The 21744-nt window shown below is 36.5% G+C and overlaps 1 protein-coding gene across 1 annotated transcript in view; it reads left to right on the forward strand.

Moving 5' to 3' along the window:
• The first annotated feature begins 6447 nt into the window (after positions 1-6447).
• LOC101736261 (uncharacterized) overlaps positions 6448-21744 on the forward strand; it is an 86851-nt gene continuing 71554 nt past the window's right edge. The window contains exon 1 of the mRNA XM_038011680.2: positions 6448-7197. Within this exon, the coding sequence (XP_037867608.1) occupies positions 7119-7197 (79 nt within the window). The 5' untranslated portion in view covers positions 6448-7118. The remainder of the gene's footprint in view (positions 7198-21744) is intronic.

Below are 21744 nucleotides of genomic sequence, written 5' to 3' on the forward strand. Positions count from 1 at the left end.
TATATGTGTGGATAATTCACGCAGTGGTAAAAAGCTTTGCGGGATTGAAGTAGTTTAACGGTTTCAAATTCTCTGTTCGTTGCCTAGGATATTTTTTTTTGTCTTTACTAGTCACCAGGTATGTAATGCTTTTATCCCATAATACGCTGACACACCGTGACACTGAAATAATGAAGTCGTCGTGGCCTAAAGGATAAGACGTCCGGTGCATTCGTATCTAGCGAAGCACCGATATTAGAATCCCGCAGAAGGGGACCAATTTTTCTAATGAATTACGTACTTAACAAATGTTCACGATTGACTTCCACGGTGAAGGAATAACACCGTGTAATAAAAATCAAAACCCGTAAAATTATAATTTGCGTAATCGCTGGAGATAGGACCTCTTGTGAGTCCGAACCACCATCCCGCCTATTTCTGCCTTGAAGCAGTAATGCGTTTCCGTTTGAAGGGTAGGGCAGCCATTGTAACAAGGTGGGTGGCGGCATTTACGTTGTAGATGTATATGGGCTCCAGTAACCACTTTATATCAGGTGGGCTGTGAGCTCGCCCTCTATCTAAGCAATAAAAAAAAACACATAGGCTCCTAAGCTAGATTAATCTTAAGTCGATCGTCTCCACTGCCAAAATGTCTATAAGAGCACTAAGTGAATGTCTAAATTCACTTCTAAAAACAGTTTTGTGTGTACTCATTTCATTCCGAAAATCTTTAGTGTTTTTAGAAGGCATATACAGGTCATCAAACTCACAGCCCAAATGGTATTGAGTGGCTATCGGTGCCTATATAAATCACGGTATGAGCGCTGTCACCCAGCTTGAAACTTGAGGTCTAAGTTTCAATTGTATAGTATAACGCATATCACACTTCTCAGAACGTATTACTTGGTTATACCTAACCGTGTATCTTCACTAAGAGGTGTTAATCCTTTCCGTAGTAAATTTGTTTTGGAGCACTTATTTACCTTACTCATGAAATGGTTTTATCAACTTATTACTATTTTTTGAGGAAATTGCCGCCATTGTCGATGGCAATTCAATCAACAACAGCATTATTCACATTCAGGCTACTGATCTAGTTAAATACAAGGCGTCCCAAAAGATCAAACGTATGAAATGACAAAGTAATTAAAAGTATCAAAATGAGAAATCGAAGGTAAAAATACGGCGCAAGTCATTAAAAGAGGCGATCCCAGTAGCTAATATATCACATAAAATTAATTAAGCTCCACCTTTGTGAGAAGATCGTATTAAAATTAAAAGCAAACATTTGAATGGAAAGGTTTCAAAGGTCACACCTAACAATATTGATTCAGGCCCACATTGTAATGTAGATTGGATGTGGTAATGACAGTGTTTTAAGAACGGCTTCGAGGAATTAATAGGCAAGTAGAATAAAATGGGAGACAATAAGAGAGAGATAGAGAGAGAGAGAGAGAGAGAGAGAGAGAGAGATAGAGAGAGAGAGAGAGATAGAGAGAGAGAGAGAGAAAGAGAGGGCTTATACTTTATTGTACACCAAAATAAACAAAAATACAAAGCATGCAAATCAAAAATGTACAATGGACAAGAATCACTTCAGGATATAAATTAACTGCGGTGTAGTACTTATTGGTTGAAAAAATGGTTGTTTAAAAATATATATAGATAAATAATAAATCTATACATGTATATAAAAATGAATTGCTGTTCGTTAGTCTCGCTTAAACTCTAGAACGGCTGGACCGATTTGGCTAATTTTGGTCTTGAATTATTCGTGGAAGTCCAGGAAATGTTTAAACGGTGAGAAAATATAAAAAAGCTCGGAATTATATAAAAACAAACAATTTTGTTTTTCCTTTGATGTTTCCCTTTGATGTGTCTTTTATTTATCGATTGAGGCACTACGAAGTCTGCTGGGTCAGCTAGTCTACCTAGTCAGGTCATAAATTCTGTCACATGTTTAATGTAAAATAATTGAAACAAGTTTATTCATTATGTAACCATTCATATACCAAAATGAACTTAACAAAACATAGATTCTTATGACACTAAAGTTTATTCAAAATGACCTCCGTGATTTTGAATACAGGCCTTCAATCTGCGCGGCCAGTCGTCTATCGCAGCACGAACGAGGTCCATGTCAATATCGGCGGCTGCCTTAATCAAGGATGTCTTGAGTGACTCCAAATTGGGATGAGGCTTTGAGCACGCCTTTACCTCCAAGTGTTGCCATATTTTGTAATCTAACGGATTCAAATCTGGACTGGAGGAGGGCCAGTTTTCGTGCTGGATGAAGTCGATTTCACGCGCCGCCAGCCAGTCTTGTGTGCTCTTCGCTCTATGAGCTGGCGCCGAATCTTGTTGGAATACCCAGTGCCTGTTATTGAACATGGTATGAGAAACAGGTTCCACAAGGTTCGTCAGGACTGTATTTTGATACACAACTGCATTCGTTTTTACACCTTTCTCACAAAAAAGTACCTCTGTTAAGCCCCAATAAGAAACTCCCAACCATACCGTGAGCGAGGATTGAAAATGACCTCGTTGGACACGCGGAATACGGTCGTCGCTTCTTCACTACTGTGTGCGTACACCTTATCATTTTGCTTGTTGTAGCTCTCTTCTACGGTAAAAAATTTTTCATCCGAAAAAAGAATTTCCCGATATTTTTTTCCCGCGTACAGCTTCAACAAAGCGCGGCATCTCTTCAGTCTCAGGTCCATTAGACGAGCATTCAAACGATGTCCTGTTTTTCTTCGATATGCCCGAAGCCCTAAGTCTTCATTTAACACCCTTTTCACCGTGGTTCTGCTTAACCCCATCTTAAGGGCCAACAGTTTCTGCTTACGTTTGGGATTTCTTTGAATTCGCGCCTTCACAGCTTTTATCACTGCTGGAGTCCTAACAGACCGAGGGCGACCACTTCTTGACCCGTCATCTACACTAGTACATCTACATTGTATCGTTTGATAGTACGATAAACGAATCTTTTGGTTATATTCAAATTTTTCAGTATGTTAAAAATTTGAATTGGCGCGTAACCGCAACGATGCTACGCAATAACTGCAACACGGTCTTCTTTAAGCGTCCACTCCATATTTAAAAATGTGTAAAATTCTAAAAGTATACATTTTTATTTTCATGAACAATTCGAAATTCAATAAACTTTTTTGTGGCCAGCATTCTAAGAGAAAAGTTTTTACTGTGTGACAATACTTATGACCTGACTAGTTATATATCAATGAATTGCTGTTCGTTAGTCTCGCTAAAACTCGAGAACGGCTCGACCGATTTGGCTAATTTTGGTCTTGAATTATCAGCGGGTCAGCTAGTTTATGATATATACGTTTTTCTACTGTATTGGTGAACGTGGTTAGAGCCCATGGGGTATTAAGCAATGAATGATATTTTTGTCATCTTTCTTTCAAGATAGATGTTTCTTTATACAATTGAGATTGCCACCTCAAAGCCCGTGGTAGACAGTGGTATTGGTTTTTTGATGTCCATAGGCTCCAGACAACAGCAAAGGTTAATTTTAGTTTAATCTTATCTATTTAAATTTACAAAATTCCTTCAATACATTTATATAAGAAGAAAATCATAAAAGAGAATTGAGTAAAGAAAATTAATGTCTGTTTCAAATCAATCAACAAAAGCTACTCAAATATTCTGAAAAAGCTCTACAATCAAAAGAATAAAAACGCCTTGTTAAACTCTAAGATTATTTACTTAAAAGTCGAGTTGAATTTTTGAAAGCACTCCGCGTAATTAAACAAACACTATCCTTTGTATAAAAATTAAATTTTAATTTCGTTTTTGCAATCCATAAAGTACTCAAGTTTCCCCTTGTTTCATTTCATTTCATTATAGTCAGCCTTACCGCTGCCACAATAGTCCAGCACACATACAACAAATTTAATTCCTTTTAATAATGAATCAAATTATAGTACATTTTTTATTTAGGGTTGACACACATTTCTTCGTAATTTATTAAGCTAGCTGGTATTTTTTCTGGCCCCATACTTGACGAGGCGCTAAGAGCACAAAGCCGGCTGTACTCCTATCAAGTGATATGATTTTGACAGGGTTCAATTCGCTAACAAGTACCAATTTACCGATGTAAGGCTTACCTTACTCGTGTTCATGAACGATACCCACTTTGAGACACGGCGTCGAGTTCTCAGTGATATTGTATTAGGGGTGTCCCAGATCCAATTGAAATTCACGACATTTTTACGCAGAATTAAACAAAATAGGCTCAATGAAGTGTTAACGACGAAGGGAAGATCTTCCACCAAGCAGGTGATATTGCTCGGTAGACCGACGGTCCGAATGTTGTTGTTCGGAACTTGTGTAAATGCAAGCTTATTTTGAAAATGTCGTAAGCGAGATGCGGGCATCTGTCAAATATCTTGCTTTATATTATCACATCATGCCTTAAACACCTAAACAGCAAAAACCGGTTACTGATCGTACGTACTGTCTGGAATAAAATCGAGAAATATTGCTGCCAAATTCTGACATTATCTGGAAAAGGTAAAAAAATCCTTTATGACACCCATTTTGTGGTACGTCTTGTGAGACCACATGAGTCAGTACACGAAACTAGACAGTTGCTGATAAATTATCCAATATTCAGAATCATACTTATCAACTTATATTACTATAAAACATATCATCTACTTGCTAATGTAAACTTCGAGAAAACCTATCCAATGTTTTATGCTAATAACAAAATTACATGAATTTTCTTCATCCTTGTACTTATATAACAAATAAACAGATTTTCGTATAAATGATTTTATGTTGAGTTCCATATCCATACTACATATTTATAATTATGTTTGTAATTTCAATAACACTATTAAGCCTTATATGATTTATTACTTGTTTGTTATGATTTCACGTCTTAACTTCTCAAGCGATCAGAAAAAAACAAGGATATTTTCTACAAGGTCTTGCCTGTAGAAAAAAAGTTCTATTCCCAAAAGAAATACATTTTTTCTACATTAACACAAGATAACTCCCGTGGAAAAGCTAACTAATCACTACATAGTATAAAACAAAGTCGCTTTCTCTGTCCCTATATCTGCCTGTCCTTATGTATGCTTAAATCTTTAAAACTACGCAACGGATTTTGATGCGGTTTTTTTTAATAGATAGAGTGATTGAAGAGGAAGGTTTATATGTATAATAATATCCATTAAATAGTGGAGAAATCAATAATAAATTACAGTTTCGCTAGTAATTAATAAAGCAAATTTTAATAACAAAAGACGAGTGTCGTACGAAGATGTAACGTAAATTAAATAACTAATTTTTAATTTTCAATGAAATATGTGTCTGAGTATTCTGCACGCCTTTGACGGGCATTCATGAAATAAAAAAACTAACGTGGTTTTTTTATCAGAAAACTTTTTAATAATGTGGTGAATGAAATTTAATTAAACTCGTAAGTATACTCGTAGGATATTTTCTCGCAAAAAATAAGCATAAAAGGAATTTTGTTTTTATAAAAGTAACATAATTAATTTGTAACATAAGTATTTTTCTAATTAGTATTCATAGTCTCACGAACTGTTTGAAGCATCGGTCCTTTGGTGTGTATCATGATTTTATGGGGATTGTTCTGAGGGTTTTTTCTAAATGATGTCGCCATCTTCTTCCTGGTGGTATCACGTCTTGTAGGCCCGAACGTATAGATACCACTATCCTACCATTTCTGCCATGAAGCAGTAATTCGTTGCGGTTGGAAAGGTGGGTCAGCCGTTGTACTGTAAAGTTGAGACTTCGAACTCATGCCTCAATGTGGGTGGCAGCATTTACGTTGCTTATGTCAATGAGCTCTGGCAACCACTTACCACCAGGCGGTCTTTGAGCTGGTCTACTCATCTAAGCAACAAAAAAAACTCTTTACCATCTTACCACTCGTAACCAAACCACTGATCATCTTAATATCTCAAACTTTTGACAGATAATTTTTGCCACGTACCATCCGACTCTATATTTTTTGTGTGCTATTTATTTCCTACGACACCTTTCCAAAACTTATATATAATCACAAAAAGATACTTAAAACTTAGCTTAAAATACAAAAGAAAGCTTTTTTAATTTTACAAAACGTTATTATCATTCTAACGACCTTATACATCCCACGTCATCCTCGTTATCAATAAAGTGACACATACGGGTCGATTATGAATGTTAATTACATTAAACAAACCAAATTGCTCAATAAAAGACAAAATAGACCCTTCCATTAACTTGGGCGATGATCTCGCTGATTTATCTACGTTTTAATTGCGTTGCGTCTTCACACAGGATTTCAACGCTATTCAGACCTGAGAGACTGAATGTGAAAATGTTTTCCATCCCTCTCGATTCGCGGCCGAACGGGCCGCAACCCTTACGAAAATCATTTTCCGTCCTTCTCCCCCGTTTTACAGTACCGGAGAGATCCCTTATGTAAGTCAGTGCTTCACCAAAGAGCCTCGCGGTCAGACGCGCGCCGTGCTCCGTCAAAATCGGCCCGATACCACGATCCTACGAACTCGGCCGTCCGGAGTCGGTGCCGACCCAGTACCGCGTGTTGAAAAACTTTTATGCACAAGAAATAGATCTGTGCGCGTCCGTCTACGAGCGCTTGAAGTAATCATAAATCAGGATACATCGGAAATGGCGTGCCAAAGCGAAATTTCTTTTTAAATTTACGCGCCCGTATTAATAAAGATTTATCTTCGAGAACAAGGGGAGTTTCTGAGTTAATTATAGATACATTTTCACTATGTACAAGGAACTAATACGCGCGCGTGGTCGTAGAAGCATCGTGTCCTGTAGCAAGCAAATTAAAAACGGCTAAAATCCAAAATAGATTGGGGAGATTTTAATGTATGATGTGACATCTGCTTTAAGGAACCGGTGTCATAATTTGTCAACGTGTTAATTACATAGTAGAGTGTACGTTGACAGATTTAGTGAAAGCAGGTATAGTTTGTAGATGCATATAAATTGTGTTAAAATGTTAGAGTCATTAGGGAAAATTTATTTTTGAATAAATTATGAATGAATGTGCCAAGTGACGATGAAAAGACGGAGAGTGTCAAACTAAACGTAAAAATATTAACGAAACAGAAAAAAATATGGCTGAAAATTTGAAGAGGATTAAAAAGCATTCTTGCTTGATGAATGCAATTCTGCTTTTCATCACAATGATTTATGGTAAGTGCCTACGTGACTTGTTAATTAACAACCTGAACTCTTTTGACATTGTTATTGTAGACTTTAATAATATTTGTAATTTCTTATAAAGTTAAATTGCAATCATGTTATGACGTAAGCTTGGATTACTTGGAATTTTAATGCCTAGTTAAATAAATATAGGTATTTTCTGTGTCAAACTTGGGTTTGCTTAAATATGGCCATTGCACGATTATTTTTTTCTCACCGCAATATTATTACGTAATATTACAATAGAGAAAATTCCAGGTACTTTTCAATACATGGGATCCCTTATCGTTAAGATGACAAAATACGAATGATACTGTTAATTCTTCCTATACATAAAATATGCATTTAAATTTCAACCAACGAGCGATATCTGTATACAGTCAATAACTATATATATTTCGATAGCAATTGTAAGAATAATAATAAATCAAAACTTATTCTTGGCCTAGAGATACTTTAGTGTTTATGAAACAAATAAATATAATTATAGAGCATGGAAAAAGTGTGAATAATAAACAACACAAATCAAAATTTATTTTAAAATGATCAGTATGAAGAGCATAAAAATTAAGGGCGCATATCTGGAGTGTTACTTTCTCAAATGGAACATACAAAATGCTTAATGTGTTCCAATATACTATTAACGTATGCAGCAACATTTTCTAAATTAAAATTTATCCATAAAGCTACTACATAAAGTTAGACGTTTGGATAGTCGACAGTCCAATTCTGACGGATCGCTTAGGTCCTCCGGGTATACGAAGGTACTTCAGTTCTCCCTGTGTTTTGTACTTCACGAGTGCTCTGAATAATCATTTGAAATCTATAATGATAATATTTTTGTGTTTATTTACAATGCGTTTCCAGAGATATTTTTGCCACTTACCGTCCGATTTTAGAAATAAATTCACTTCTCTATTCTTCCCGAGTGCTATGATCTTCTCCTCAAACGAGTTTAACGGTGAGTACTTGGTAGTAGGCAATGACTTGGCTCTACCCCAGTTATTGATAACAGTGACCAGTAGCAGATATATTATAAATCAGATTAAAAAAAATACTAAAAACAACACATACACCCCAACAAATTTTTACAAGAAAAGAGTGAGAAATCACTCAATTTGCTCTGTGTTAAGGTTATAAATCATTTTGGAATAGTTTCACTCATAATTATTAGTCATAATCCAGTAAATAATATATTCTAACCGGTCCCGAACCTGTCTGAAAAGTTTGCGATTACCTAAACGTGCAAAAGTATATTTAAACTGGGCTAAATAAATTCATCCTATTTGTGTATCTGTAGATACACAAATAGGGGTAAGCTAATTAAAAGCGTATAAACATAACATTTAAACTTGTTATTAAAATTATTTAAAATAATAAAATATAGTTACCATGGCTCATCTCTTAACATAACAAAGTCGAAATAGATTTTTAACGCATAGTTGTTTGTTGCCGAAATGGGTTTTTTAGGCTATTCTAACTTCACCTAGGTTGTGAGGGACTTTGCGGGGCTTTGTCTGACAGGATTTCATAACACATGTCTTAGGACTAGCAATACTGTGCTGAATCTACCTTCTTCTTCTTCTTCCTACCTGTTTCCTGGTTTAGTGCCAGGGTTCGTTTTACAACTTGAAACTCCTTCGTTTTACCCGGTCTTCGGCATCCTTCTGGGGAAGGTTATTTTCATCCATATCCGCCTATTTTGCTGAATCTACCACAGGATCGAAATCGCGTCTTACCGAGAAGATCTGGCGAGGAACTCAGTGGGTTGAAATACATAGGTACGACAGTACCCACGCTGACTTTCAATACGCTCCATCACTAGTAAGTTATCGGTAAACAGCAGCTACCTTGTACCCCTGATATTGCTGATATTCATGAGTGGCCACTCGTCAGCAATAAACTTAATTAGCTATATAATACAGATTTTCTGTCAATTATGGTTTTAAATAGTTCGTAAACCTGTGACTTACCTCGTCGAACGCACGAAAAGCACCCGCTATCCAAGAGTATTTCAATTGCGAAATATTCACACGTTCTTTTTGGATGAACAGGATAGTAGTTTTACTATACAATATTTTCCACATCTTACGACGAAAACTTTCGCGTTGTTTTACTCTGGTAACTTAACATAGGCGTCAGTTTGTCTTCAAGTAATAAATGTCGAAATATGAATCCCCCTATTCAATTTGTTACATTGCTGTAAGGCGGTGTTCATAATCTAGTTCAAAAGCGTGTCCAAATAACATTACGCCTTCAGGAAGGGTGACCAAACGATTCTTAGAATAATTTATTACATAACGATTGGAATTTCGTAGACAGCGCCAAAGCCGTTCTTAATTACGTCACGAAGTAATTACTCAGAGTAAACTAAAAGTCTTCCAATATTAATCTCTACAAGCCACTCCGTTATAGTTGAAGGTTTGGGCAGTCGTTACACTACTTGAGTAACTATACTTGAGACCTTAGAACTTATATCTCAAGATGGGTGGCGCATTTTACTGGTGGTAGGACCACTTGTGAGTCCGCACGGGTAGGTACCACCACCCTGCCTATTTCTGCCGTGAAGCAGTAATGCGTTTCGGTTTGAAGGGCGGGGCAGCCGTTGTAACTATACTGACACTTTAGAACTTGTATCTCAAGGTGGGTGGCGCGTCTACGTTGTAGATGTCTATGGGCTCCAGTGACCACTTAACACCAGGTGGGCTGTGAGCTCGTCCACCCATCTAAGCAATAAAAAAAAAATACTTTGTAGATGTATATGGGCTCCAGTAACCACTTAACACTAGGTGGACTGTGAGCTCGTCCACCCATCTAAGCAATAAAAAAAAAGCTACGACTAAGACCTCAAGTCTCAAGGTGGGTGGTGGCATTCGCGTCATGTTGCCTATGGGCTCATCCAGGTTAGTTGTGAGTAGGTTCACCCATAGTTGATCCAATAGACGTCAAAAGTTTAACACGTTCGTTTTTGGATTTCTTTGTGAAAATTTCCGAGCAAATTTCCCAGTTTTTCGACTGCTCCACAATAGAAATAAGCAGACCAGAAATAAGCAGCAATACCTTTTAAGCGTTGTATTCGCTCGTGCCTACACGTTAGCCACAATTTTTATGTGACATCCCAATGTAAATCTTCAATAGTTTGTTTAGCAAAATCACGCTAAGATTTGTTGGTCTCATAGACTATAATATTAGCATTTTATTCAGGGCAATTTTGTAAATAAATAGAAAAGATAATCTGTTGTCAATTATTTAGTATACGTTGTGGCTTCTATGGTCTTTCTTAACTTCAAATTCCTCTAGATGAAAATATTTCAATCACAGCTCTTACCTAATAAATATAAGTCATACATAGACTCGCTATGAGCACTCGTGAGCATACCTCACACTACACTCACATCAATCGTGAAACTGTTCGTTTGATTTTCGAATAGCATACATATTAATTTTGTGAAGAAACCTTCGTTTGCGGATAGCAATTATAATAATGGTTCTAGAATGTGTCCCGAGGGATCTCCTGTGATTACATTCGATTAAATGTGTATTATGGCTCAAATTAAGTGTAATGGCATTAGGATCGTGTGAAAGTGCGGGCTAGGAATGTTGACGAGGTTCTTCGGGACAATCACTTAGTTTGTTAGAGTATATTGAGAAGAAAAGGAATGGAAGAATGGGGAGTATTAAGCAGTAGGCAGCGGCTTGGCTCTGCTTCTGGCATTGCTGAAGTCCATGGGCGACGGTAACCACTTAACATCAGGTGGGCCGTACGCTCGTCTGCCTACAAAGACAGTAAAAAAAATCGACGAAAGGAAAACCTGTGGCAGGGGCTATTCTGAGTCTAGACAATTTCCTTCACAAAGAAGTCTTAAATAATATAATGTAATGTGCGGTATCGGCCTAATATAAAAGTCCTACTTTTCTTCCTGTGAGTGTTGTAAAATAGAATTATTAGAGAATTAGCTGCAACTTTCTCTGATATCAGCGCACTGCAAACGCCAATCGGCATTTTCTGGTTGCAGGACGTATTGTAACCCCACACGTGTAAATAACAGTATCCTGCCAATTTCTGCGGTAAAACAGTCATACGTGCCGGCTTAAAGGGTTAGACAGTCGGGCACAGTAAAATTGAGATTTTGGCATTACCATAGTTACAAGGCGGTACCTGTAGTTAGGTTATGATGCTCACGGATTTTGGTAATCACTTTATAAGAGCCCGTTTACCAATCTATCTATAAGAATAAATAAAACAGTCATCTTCAAGATGAGATGAAAAGTCAAGTAGTGTTACAATTGAACATCAGACTGTGTGTGGACCGCCCACTTCTAACAATAAATTAAATGGACTGTAATTTAAAAGTGTTAAAAATGAAGACTTGTATAGAGGGTAAAGAGAGCGTTCATTATCATTATTGTCGTCAATTGTGACTTTAACAAAACGCCTCAAGACATCAAAGCCAATTAAAACACATCTAAATGAAGTCTTTGAAGTCGTCGTGGCCTAAAGGATAAGACGTCCGGTGCATTCGTTGTTGCGATGCACCGGTGTTCGAATCCCGCAGGCGGGTACCAATTTTCTAATGAAATACGTACTTAACAAATGTTCACGATTGACTTCCACGATGAAGGAATAACATCGTGTAATAAAAGTCAAAAAAAAAAACCCGCAAAATTATAATTTGCGTAATCACTGTTGGTAGGACCTCTTGTGAGTCCGCACGGGTAGGTACCACCGCCCTGCCTATTTCTGCCGTGAAGCAGTAATGCGTTTCGGTTTGAAGGGTGGGGTAGCCGCTGTAACTATACTGAGACCTTATAACTTATATCTCAAGATGGGTGGCGCATTTACGTTGTAGATGTCTATGGGCTCCAGTAACCACTTAACACCAGGTGGGCTGTGAGCTCGTCCAACCATACAAGCAATAAAAAAAACAAAAAAAATGAAGGGAGATCTGAAAATTATAATATTTTTTTTAAATATCCTGCTGATTCTTGTAATACGAGACCAGAGTAATAAAACTGTTGTGTTAATATCGGCTTTGTTACGTGCGCAAATTAACAAGACAATAGGACGCCTTGAAGATGGTTAAAATTACGCTGAAACATTCCGTCAAATAGACAGATACGGGTCAAACTAACAAAAGCGTGTTAAAAAATAGCAGAGTCTCACAAAGTTCCCGTATTAACAGAGCTGTGTTTGCTATGTTTTTTGAGGTTTTCAATTACTAATCAGTGAAAAGGGTTTTGTCCGCTATTCCATTTAGCTGGAGGGTACTTTATGACCCTCATCGTGACCTTCCTTCAGTGCCCCGACTTTTCCTTGATTAAAATCGGCAGTTATTCCTACATAGTGAGAGTGCGATGGATTCAAATTGGAATCTTTTTATTAAGTAGGGTAGAGATTCCTGTAATTTTCATGCTTGTGTCGAACGAAACCTATTCTTACGTCATTGCACTTTAAGTGCCTATATAAAAATTATTATTATTTATTAGTTCGACAAATTTTTACCTTACGAAAAATTATCAAAAGAAATAGTAATGTGACATGTTAAATAGTTTCCAATGAAAAGTTAAAGATACGTTGCAACGGCTTGACTAAAAAGTACTTTGGGAAGCACTCACAAATTGTGGACGGGTTCGATTTCGGTTTTTTTTTCTACCTATGCTGATAGCCTTGAGAGGCTATATCAGCGCACCTAACCTAATAAGTGAGTAAGTTCACAGAACTAAAACCTGACAAGGTTGCTAACACTAACCCTAGCAAGAACAGTGCTTCGCAGAATCTACCACTGGATCGAAAACGCGACCCACTGAGAATATCCGGTGAGAAACTCAGTAGGCTGTGTGTGTATCTTTAAATTCGACAATAAGTTATTTTTTTGCCTTTATAGCTATCCGATGGTAAGTGGTTATCGTCGCTCATGGACCTCAGCAATGCCAGGGGCAGAGCCAAGTCGCTGTGTAGTCTGTAATTGACCTAAAATAATATGTGTATCATTCAAATATATCCTTCGTAATACGTAATCGATAATATAGCGGATATAGCCCATAAAAAGGCCAATTTCAAAGCACAAGCTTATTGAAAGTCTATGCGAAATGGAAGCAGTAATGTAAAAGAAAACGTTTGAAACGGTGCCCAGAGTCTTCCTGGTGATTCATACTGTACTTAATTTTGAAGCGCATAAAGATGATTTTCCCATATAATGTACATTACGTAGCATGGAAGTCTTAAGTTGATTATATTATGGAAATTTTAGAATAATGTTTGCGTTTTATAATCTGTTAGTTTATGACATCATAAGCTTAAGCACGTTTATAGCTTAACTAATACTGTAACGTATTTCATTAGGTGGCTTAAGAATTATTTTACTTTTCTTTTACTTTAACATTCTCATTCTCTCTGAGTAGTAAATAGCAGAGTCATCTAATTGATAATATTTGTTTATATATGTTTTTATATGTATATTTTTATGATATGTCATCATTCATCATTATCCTGCCCTTTTCCCAGTCACCTGGGGTCGGCGCAACATGTTTTCTCCTTCCATACTCTTCTATCATATACCATTTCTTCGCTCACTCCCCTCCTACCCATATCGTCTTTCACACAATCCATCCATTTCTTCTTAGGTCTACCTCTTCCTCTAAATCCTTCCACATTCATAGTTAACACTCTCTTAACAACCTCATTTTCATTTCGTCTCATCACATGATCATCACATCATATTTTTATGATATGTATATATTTATGTATATGTATTTATTTAAGTACGAGTATTTGTATCTATAAATATTATGTATGTTATATATACACATGTGTTTAAGTAATATCACCTTCACACTACACCTACCAAGCTTCATCTCTGCACTCCCCTAAGGTAGACTGTTAGAGAATGCCTATGGCATTAAGTCCGTCTTTATACTTTCTAGTATAAGAAGTTATAAATGAATAAAAAAATAAAAAAATAGTGATATTGTTTTTGGATAAGTTAAATAAAGTTCTTTATGATGTTATGTGGTTGCCGAATCATAGATACGACGTTGCGATATGTCGAATTGGATTATCAATCATCAATAATGTACTCGTGTTGACTGTTACAGATGGGAATTGGTAAGCTAAGCGCGCTAAGGCTAAGCGTTTACCTAAACATTCTAACTTACAAGTTGGCAATTTGCATTTAATTTCTTTCATTTAGAAGTTAGTCAGTTCATCTCGATCCGACGGCTAGAACTCTGGACCTTTTAAATAACATAGATTTTCCAATTTGTATTGTTTAATTAATAATCACTTTCTTAGCTAGAACTAGGCTATATTTTAATAGAATGATGCGACTAGGCCGGTGTTCAAACCAAGCAAGCAGGCAAGCAAATTTTCGCATGAAATACGTCCTTCGTAAATATTCACGAATAACCTGTGAACGAATAACCGATGAAGGGCTATAAAAATGAAATCCACAAAAATTGTAATTTGCATAATTTTAAGACTATTGAGACATGTACCTCAAGCCTCAAGGTGAGTGGCGGACTCCCCTATCCACTTAACATCAGGTGGACAATGAGCTCGTGCTTTTGTAGAAAGATAGTACATAAGTAATCCCTTACCCGTTTCTCTAGTTCGTATGCATATTTCATATTTGTAAATTTTGCAGCTCTAACATTACTTACTAAATATTACATATTTGAATTATTTTATATTATACTTATTTTATATTATGTTATATAAATTAAAGAAAAATAGTACCGGCCTATTTCTGCCGTGAAGCAGTAATGCGTTTCGGCTTGAAGTGTGAGGCAGCCATTGTAACTATACTGAGATCTTAGAACTTATATCTCAAGGTGGGTGGCGCATTTGCGTCGTAGATGTCTATGTGCTTCAGTAAACACTTAACACCAGGTGGGCTCTGAGTTCGTCTTCCCATCTAAGCAATAAAAATAAAAAAATAAAAATAAATAAATAAATATTTACTAACAATCATGCCACGTTAACTGGTCCCGTGATAAGTTCGTAAAGAACTTGTGTTACAGGTACCAGATAACGGAAATAAATGTAAGATTTTTATTATACACATACATATATTTAATATACTTCCATAACCCTGGAAAAGACATTTATATTTATCATACAAATATCCTCCCTTGGCGGGATTCGAACCCGCGACCCCCTTGTGTAGTGACCATGTCACTTACCACTACACCAGACGGCTTTCAGGTAGTCCGTGATAAGCAAAGACATGTTCACCCAAACGCTAATACCTTTTACTTGTCGATACTGTTATTGACACATGCATATGAGCTAATAAACTAATGAATCTATCTATATATTAATACGTGAAGCAAAAACTTTGTATCCCTTTTTACGAAAATTGCGCGGACGGAGGAGTATGAAATTTTCCACACTTATAGAGAATATAGAGAAGAAGTGCACAATGCTAATATTTTTTAAAATAATGCATAAAAGATACATTAAATCAATAAAGAAAACATTACACACACTACATACCATGTATTTGACGCACACACGCATGCATACTATTTATTGTCAAACTTTTGTTCTTGACGTCTGTTGTCAAATTGAGAATAGATTAAATATTGTTTGTCTTTGTTAATTTTTATAGTATATATAACATTTTTATAGTATATAGTCCTAGCGAAATTTGTGATTATAGAAGTATAAAATACAATCATAATAGTGTACAAACTTACAAGTCCAATTAATTATAGTCGAATTTCGACTACTGCGGGGCCACTAGTAACTACTAAAATCGCCCTCTCAAAATCCTGTTGACTATATCTATTCAAATATCCATACAAGATAACCATTTAGGAGATCACGTCACAAAATCCGTCACAGGATGCTCATAAATTGTTGTAATTACGAACCGCGTTTGGGATCAGCGCCACGCTCAGACATATAACTCTTAAGAATTATTCTAACGTATAAATTTATCACTGGTTTTAAATGCTTATTTTCATGTACAGAATAATCCTCTGAAGCCTAGATAGTGGTGTAATGAGTTGCATAATTTAGATAAGTCATAGGTTTATTCGATAATGGCATGTCTTTAGTCTTTTTCAATATCTAAGCGAATTCATTAAAGTTAGATATAGTAGACTGAACCATAATTAACAGATAATAGAACTCATTATTGAATTGAGATTTCGACATTGTGTAGTCGTATTGAGTGACTCAATAATTAGCGTCCTGATTTCGTGAATTCAATTCCTAAGTCCGGAAAACTTTCGTGTTTGGAAAATATTTGTTTACTTCTTGTTTCTTTGGGTGCCTTAAGGTGTTATTACTGGTGGTAGGACCTCTTGTGAGTCCGCGTGGGTGGGTACCACCACCCCGCCTATTTCTGCCGTGAAACAGTAATGCGTTTCGGTTTGAAGGGTGGGGCAGCCGTTGTAACTATACTTGAGACCTTAGAACTTATATCTCAAGGTGGGTGGCACATTTACGTTGTGGATATCTATGGGCTCCAGTAACCATTTAACACCAGGTGGGCTGTGAGCTCGTCCACCCATCTAAGCAATAAATAAAAAAAAAGTTTCTGCCGGCAAAAGATACTCGAGAGGGGTTATGAAGACTCAAAAATTTTGTTGTCTATGAGCGGCGGAGACAGCCATTAACTGGGTCCCAAATTCTGTCTTAGCCAGCGAAATTTTAGAAATTATTACTAACTTAGATACTTTCGAAAAACTATGATACTTTGGAAATTATTAGTTAATATGCTCCTACTACTCAGTTTTATTGTTAAGCATCTTTATTAAATTCGATAAACATTAGAAAAATGTATGTTAATACCATCAAGGAGATAAAACATTAAAATAATACTACGAAGGTATATTCCTACGGACTCGATCGACCGTTGCAACACTTCCTCCCAAACAATAGGACAAGATCGGGGTCACTGATCTGTGCCGTCTTTGTACTAAAACTTTGTATAAAAACAGATAGGCCACCACACATTGTGTGTTTATAGAGCATTTGAGTGTAAGTTCAGTAACGATATCTATTGTAAATGATTTCGCTGAAACTTCGCAATGTATTAAGCTAGTCATCAGAGGTCATCGAACTTTTAATTCAGATTATCATAGACTAAGTTATATGTATAATATGCTATAGTATCAGCTATTGTAGAATCCTACTAATATTATAAACGCGAAAGTTTGTAAGAATGTATGGATGTGCGTTTCTTACTCTTCCAAGCAAAAACTATTGAATGGATTTTGATAAAACTTTACAATAATATAGTTGACAAATCAGAATAACACACAGGCTATAATTGATAAAGATATAATATAATATGAATTACCAAAAATATAACCGGTAAGTAGTAAAAAAACCTCCCATCTTATTTGCATAATCAATCATAAATGAAATATTCTCGAAGCGAAGCGAGGGCGGGTCGCTAGTATTTTATATGTGCTGCTAAGGGGCCTCGTGAGGTGGCCCGTCTAGGTGCCACTACCCCACCGGTTTCTGCCGCGAAGTAGTAACGCGTTACAGTTTGAATGGTCAGCAGTTGTACCATAAGAACTGAAACTTAGAATTAATGTATGTGGTGGGTGGTGGCATCTACGATGTTGATATTTTCGGGCCCTGGTAACCAAAGTCACTCTGCATATTATCTATATATTAATACGAAAAGCAAAAACTTTGTAGCCCCGTTTTACGAAAATTCCGCGGACGGAAGACTACGAAATTTCTCACACTTATAGATAATATAGAGAAGCAGTGTAGAATGTTAATAATTTTTTTTATTGTGCATAATACCTTAATTCAATAAAATAAATAAAAAATTACACATACTACCATGTATTTGACGCAATAAATCTTTATAATTCTTTTGTACGTGTGTTTGTCACTGAACTCTTTCTAAGCGTCTGGACCGATTTTAATGAATTTTTCTGTGTACCTTCAGGTGGATTCGAGAATGGTTTAGATTTACAAATCAGCCCGACAGATGGCGCTGCAGTCGGTATCTAGGTTATTTATCTTTCCTAGAAATAATTTATATGGGAAAACAACGTTTTCCGGTCCAGCTAGTAGATGTATATATACTCTGTATTTATTGTCAAACTTGTTATTGCTTATAGTCTGTGGTCAAATTGAGAATAAATTAATATTGTTTGCCTTTAATAATATTTGCCTATAGTGTAGTCTTGGCGAAATCTGTGATTAGAAGTATAATAGTCATTGATAATAGAACCATAATAATGTTCAAACTTATAATTTCTATTAAGAATAGTCAAATTTAGACTACTTAGGGACCACTAGTACATGTAATTGTATTCAAATTAGGAGCAACTGCATTCTAACCGTCAATATTAAATTATGTTTTTCTTTACCTACCATGCCAGACAGGCCACACCTGACGTTGTGTGGTACCATCGTGGTGTGACAAATGCCGTGTGAGACTTTAAATAATGCGTCTAGTTCATAATATTTTTTCCGTGAATATAACAAGCATTTCTATTGGTGATAGGACCTCTTGTGAGTCCGCGCGGGTAGGTGCCACCGCCCCGCCTATTTCTGCCGTGAAGCAGTAATGCGTTTCGATTAGAAGGGTGGGGCAGCCGTTGTCACTATACTGAGACCTTACAACTTATATCTCAAGGTTTGAGTCGCATTTACGTTGTAGATGTCTATGGGTTCCAGTAACCACTTAACACCAGGTGGGGTGTGAGCTCGTCCACACATCTAGGCAATAAAAAATAAAAAAGGCAAATACTCGACTCCCATAAGTACAAAAAATACTATAACGTAAAGTATTAAAATTGTACTCAATTTAAAAGCTTTCGTATAAAAGCTAATATTCCCGTGACACTTTACGTATTAAGCTCTGGTACAAGTTCGGAAGTGCGAACAGAGCTCGCAAACTCTCAGGCACTGACAATCTGACTTTGTTATTTGTTCTTAGAATTTCGTTCTAGAGTGAGTTCCTTGGAGTCTTTTCTTGTTTGTGTATTTGATTCGATGCCGCAATCCGAAAAGGAATTTAGTGAGCGTAATCAATCTGCTTAGTTTGCGAGTTGAGAGCTAAAAGACTTCTTTGTTTTCTTTTCTGATTACGTGTGTCAAATACGGGTGGTTTCTTTGAAACAATTCGTTTCCCGCTAAAGATTAACTTTACTGCTGGGAGGAGTAATGTGTTTAGGTACGAAGGTTCGGGCATACGTTCTATAAAACTGAGATTCAGAACTCTTGTTTAAAGTCGATAGCGGCGTTTAAGTTGTCGATGTCTATGGGCTCCGGTAATATTTTAAGACCAGGTGCTCCGTAAGCTCGTCCAAACGTCTAAGCAATTAAAAACAATGCTGCTAGGGCTGGAAGAATTTAAAATCTTAATTTATTCTTGATATTTTGTGGTAGGACCTCTTGTGAGTCCGCACGGGTATGTACCACCGCCCTGCCTATTTCTGCCGCGAAGCAGTTATGCGTTTCGGTTTCAAGGGTGGGGCGGCCGTTGTAACTATACTTCAGACCTTAGAGCTTATATCTCAGGGTGGGTGGCGCATTTACGTCGTAGATGTCTATGGGCTTTAGTAACCATTTAACACCAGGACTACCCTCATTTCTCTAGAACATGGTACTGATATTTTTCTGGCTGGCGAGGTATTTAGTGCCTATGGGAAATTAGTATGGTTACGAACCCGTCAACTTAATTATATTCAAAAAAATCCTTGTAAATCCTCTGGATCGCTCAATAATAAGATCTCAAACTGAATTAAAAGGTTTATGTTTTAAATAATCGATAAAAAATATCTCGAAATCGATATCTCGTATTCCAAAAGACTATTTAAAAAAGGCTCAATCTATCTGTAAATGCAGACGCATTACTCTACGTTAATGAAGACTCTAGATCAGATTAAGGACTCAAAGCACACTTGAAAAAATCACTATACTAGGCATTTTTGTGGTTTATCTCTTCTTTAAATAAAGAAGAGCATGAGATTATTTTTGTTTACGACAAATTTTAGACAAAAATCTCAATCATCGCTTTGTAAACGAATAGGGAACAAAAAAAAAACGTTACATTGCGAACTTTGAATAAAACATGAACTTGCCGTACATAAAACTATACCACGTTATTTGCAAATGTTTTGACTTGGACCAAATGTATGAGGCTTCACATTGAATACTGATTCGTTGGGAATGTTTATGAATGTGAAAACACATAAATCACTACTGTTCAGTAAGTCGATCTGTGACTCCCGACGTTTTAGAAGCCTCTAACCTCCTAAAATGATTGAATGCGTTCAAAGTATGAATAGATAGTGATACTAATTGAAGTTTCCATAGAATTTTTTTTTGGTAATTTTTTCTTATTAGAAAAGGCAAAGGGATCTTAGCCCATACAGTCTGGTCTGTTTCCATAGATACTATTAAGCCGTCGATATGAAAATGCAGCCAGGGCTCTCTGCATTGGGATAAACATAAAGATTTTGGGAAACCAAATTAACAATTTAAACAAATGACAGTATTATTCCGAAGCTAAGAGTCAACCCTAAAAGTCCAAAAGACAATTAACTGGTCGCGGAAATTGTCTCATCGTGCAGCGCGCACTAATTGTAGAGACTAATGAAACAGCACCGTAAGTTTCCGACTTACATTCCACGGTAATTGCGCCATATTATTGTCGTTCATTATATCAAACAAATATAGAGCTTAAAACTTATATATTCTTCATATTATTATCATTAGCAACTTATGACTGTGAATCAATAAGATCGTCTTCTTTTTAATCAGTAACGGTACACCCAAATATCACAAATTGAATGCTACTTCGACATAATATAAGATGTAAATCAAATTACAAATCAAAAATATTTATATCCAAGTTCGCTTCACAGACGCTTTTAAGTTGAAAGTTCGCCACAAATAGCGACTGCAGATTCACCAATAATAAGAATCGCCATGAAACTGACGCCTTTTCCAAATTTATGTACAAAACATTAAATCTGTAAAACACTATGAATTCAGTACGTAAGCACAATAAATACTTGAACAAGAAACAAGTTGGCTTTAACAAACGCATGTACAGGTTGACCCATTCTTCAGACTAAAACACATTAGTGCTTCGTGGCAGACATAGGCAGGATAGTGGTACCTGCCAGTGTGGGAGACTAGGATATACCCTGTTTATTTATGTTCTTTGCTTCGATACGTGGCCGACTGGATTGAGGCTTTATTTCGCGTTTGTTAGATTTTAGTTTCTAAGTAATAATTGGACCGATTTTTATCAGATCAAACGGATAGGTACCACCGGTTTTGTCACACGGATAGGTACCACCATCCTGTCTATTTTTGCCGTGGTTTGAAGGGTGAGTTATTATATGCAATTGAAAGTTAGACCTCATGTCTCGAGATGGTTTCTTTTATTGCTTAGATGGGTTATCAAGGTCCATAGACATGTACAAGGTATACGCTGCCACCCACGAGGTGGAGCAATTTTTACTGTACAACGGCTGCCATACCCTTCAAACCGACATGCTTCAAAACAGAAATAGGCAGGGTGGTGGTACCTACCCGTGTGAACT

This window comes from Bombyx mori, chromosome 6 (assembly GCF_030269925.1).
Source record: "Bombyx mori chromosome 6, ASM3026992v2".
NCBI lineage: Eukaryota > Metazoa > Arthropoda > Insecta > Lepidoptera > Bombycidae > Bombyx > Bombyx mori.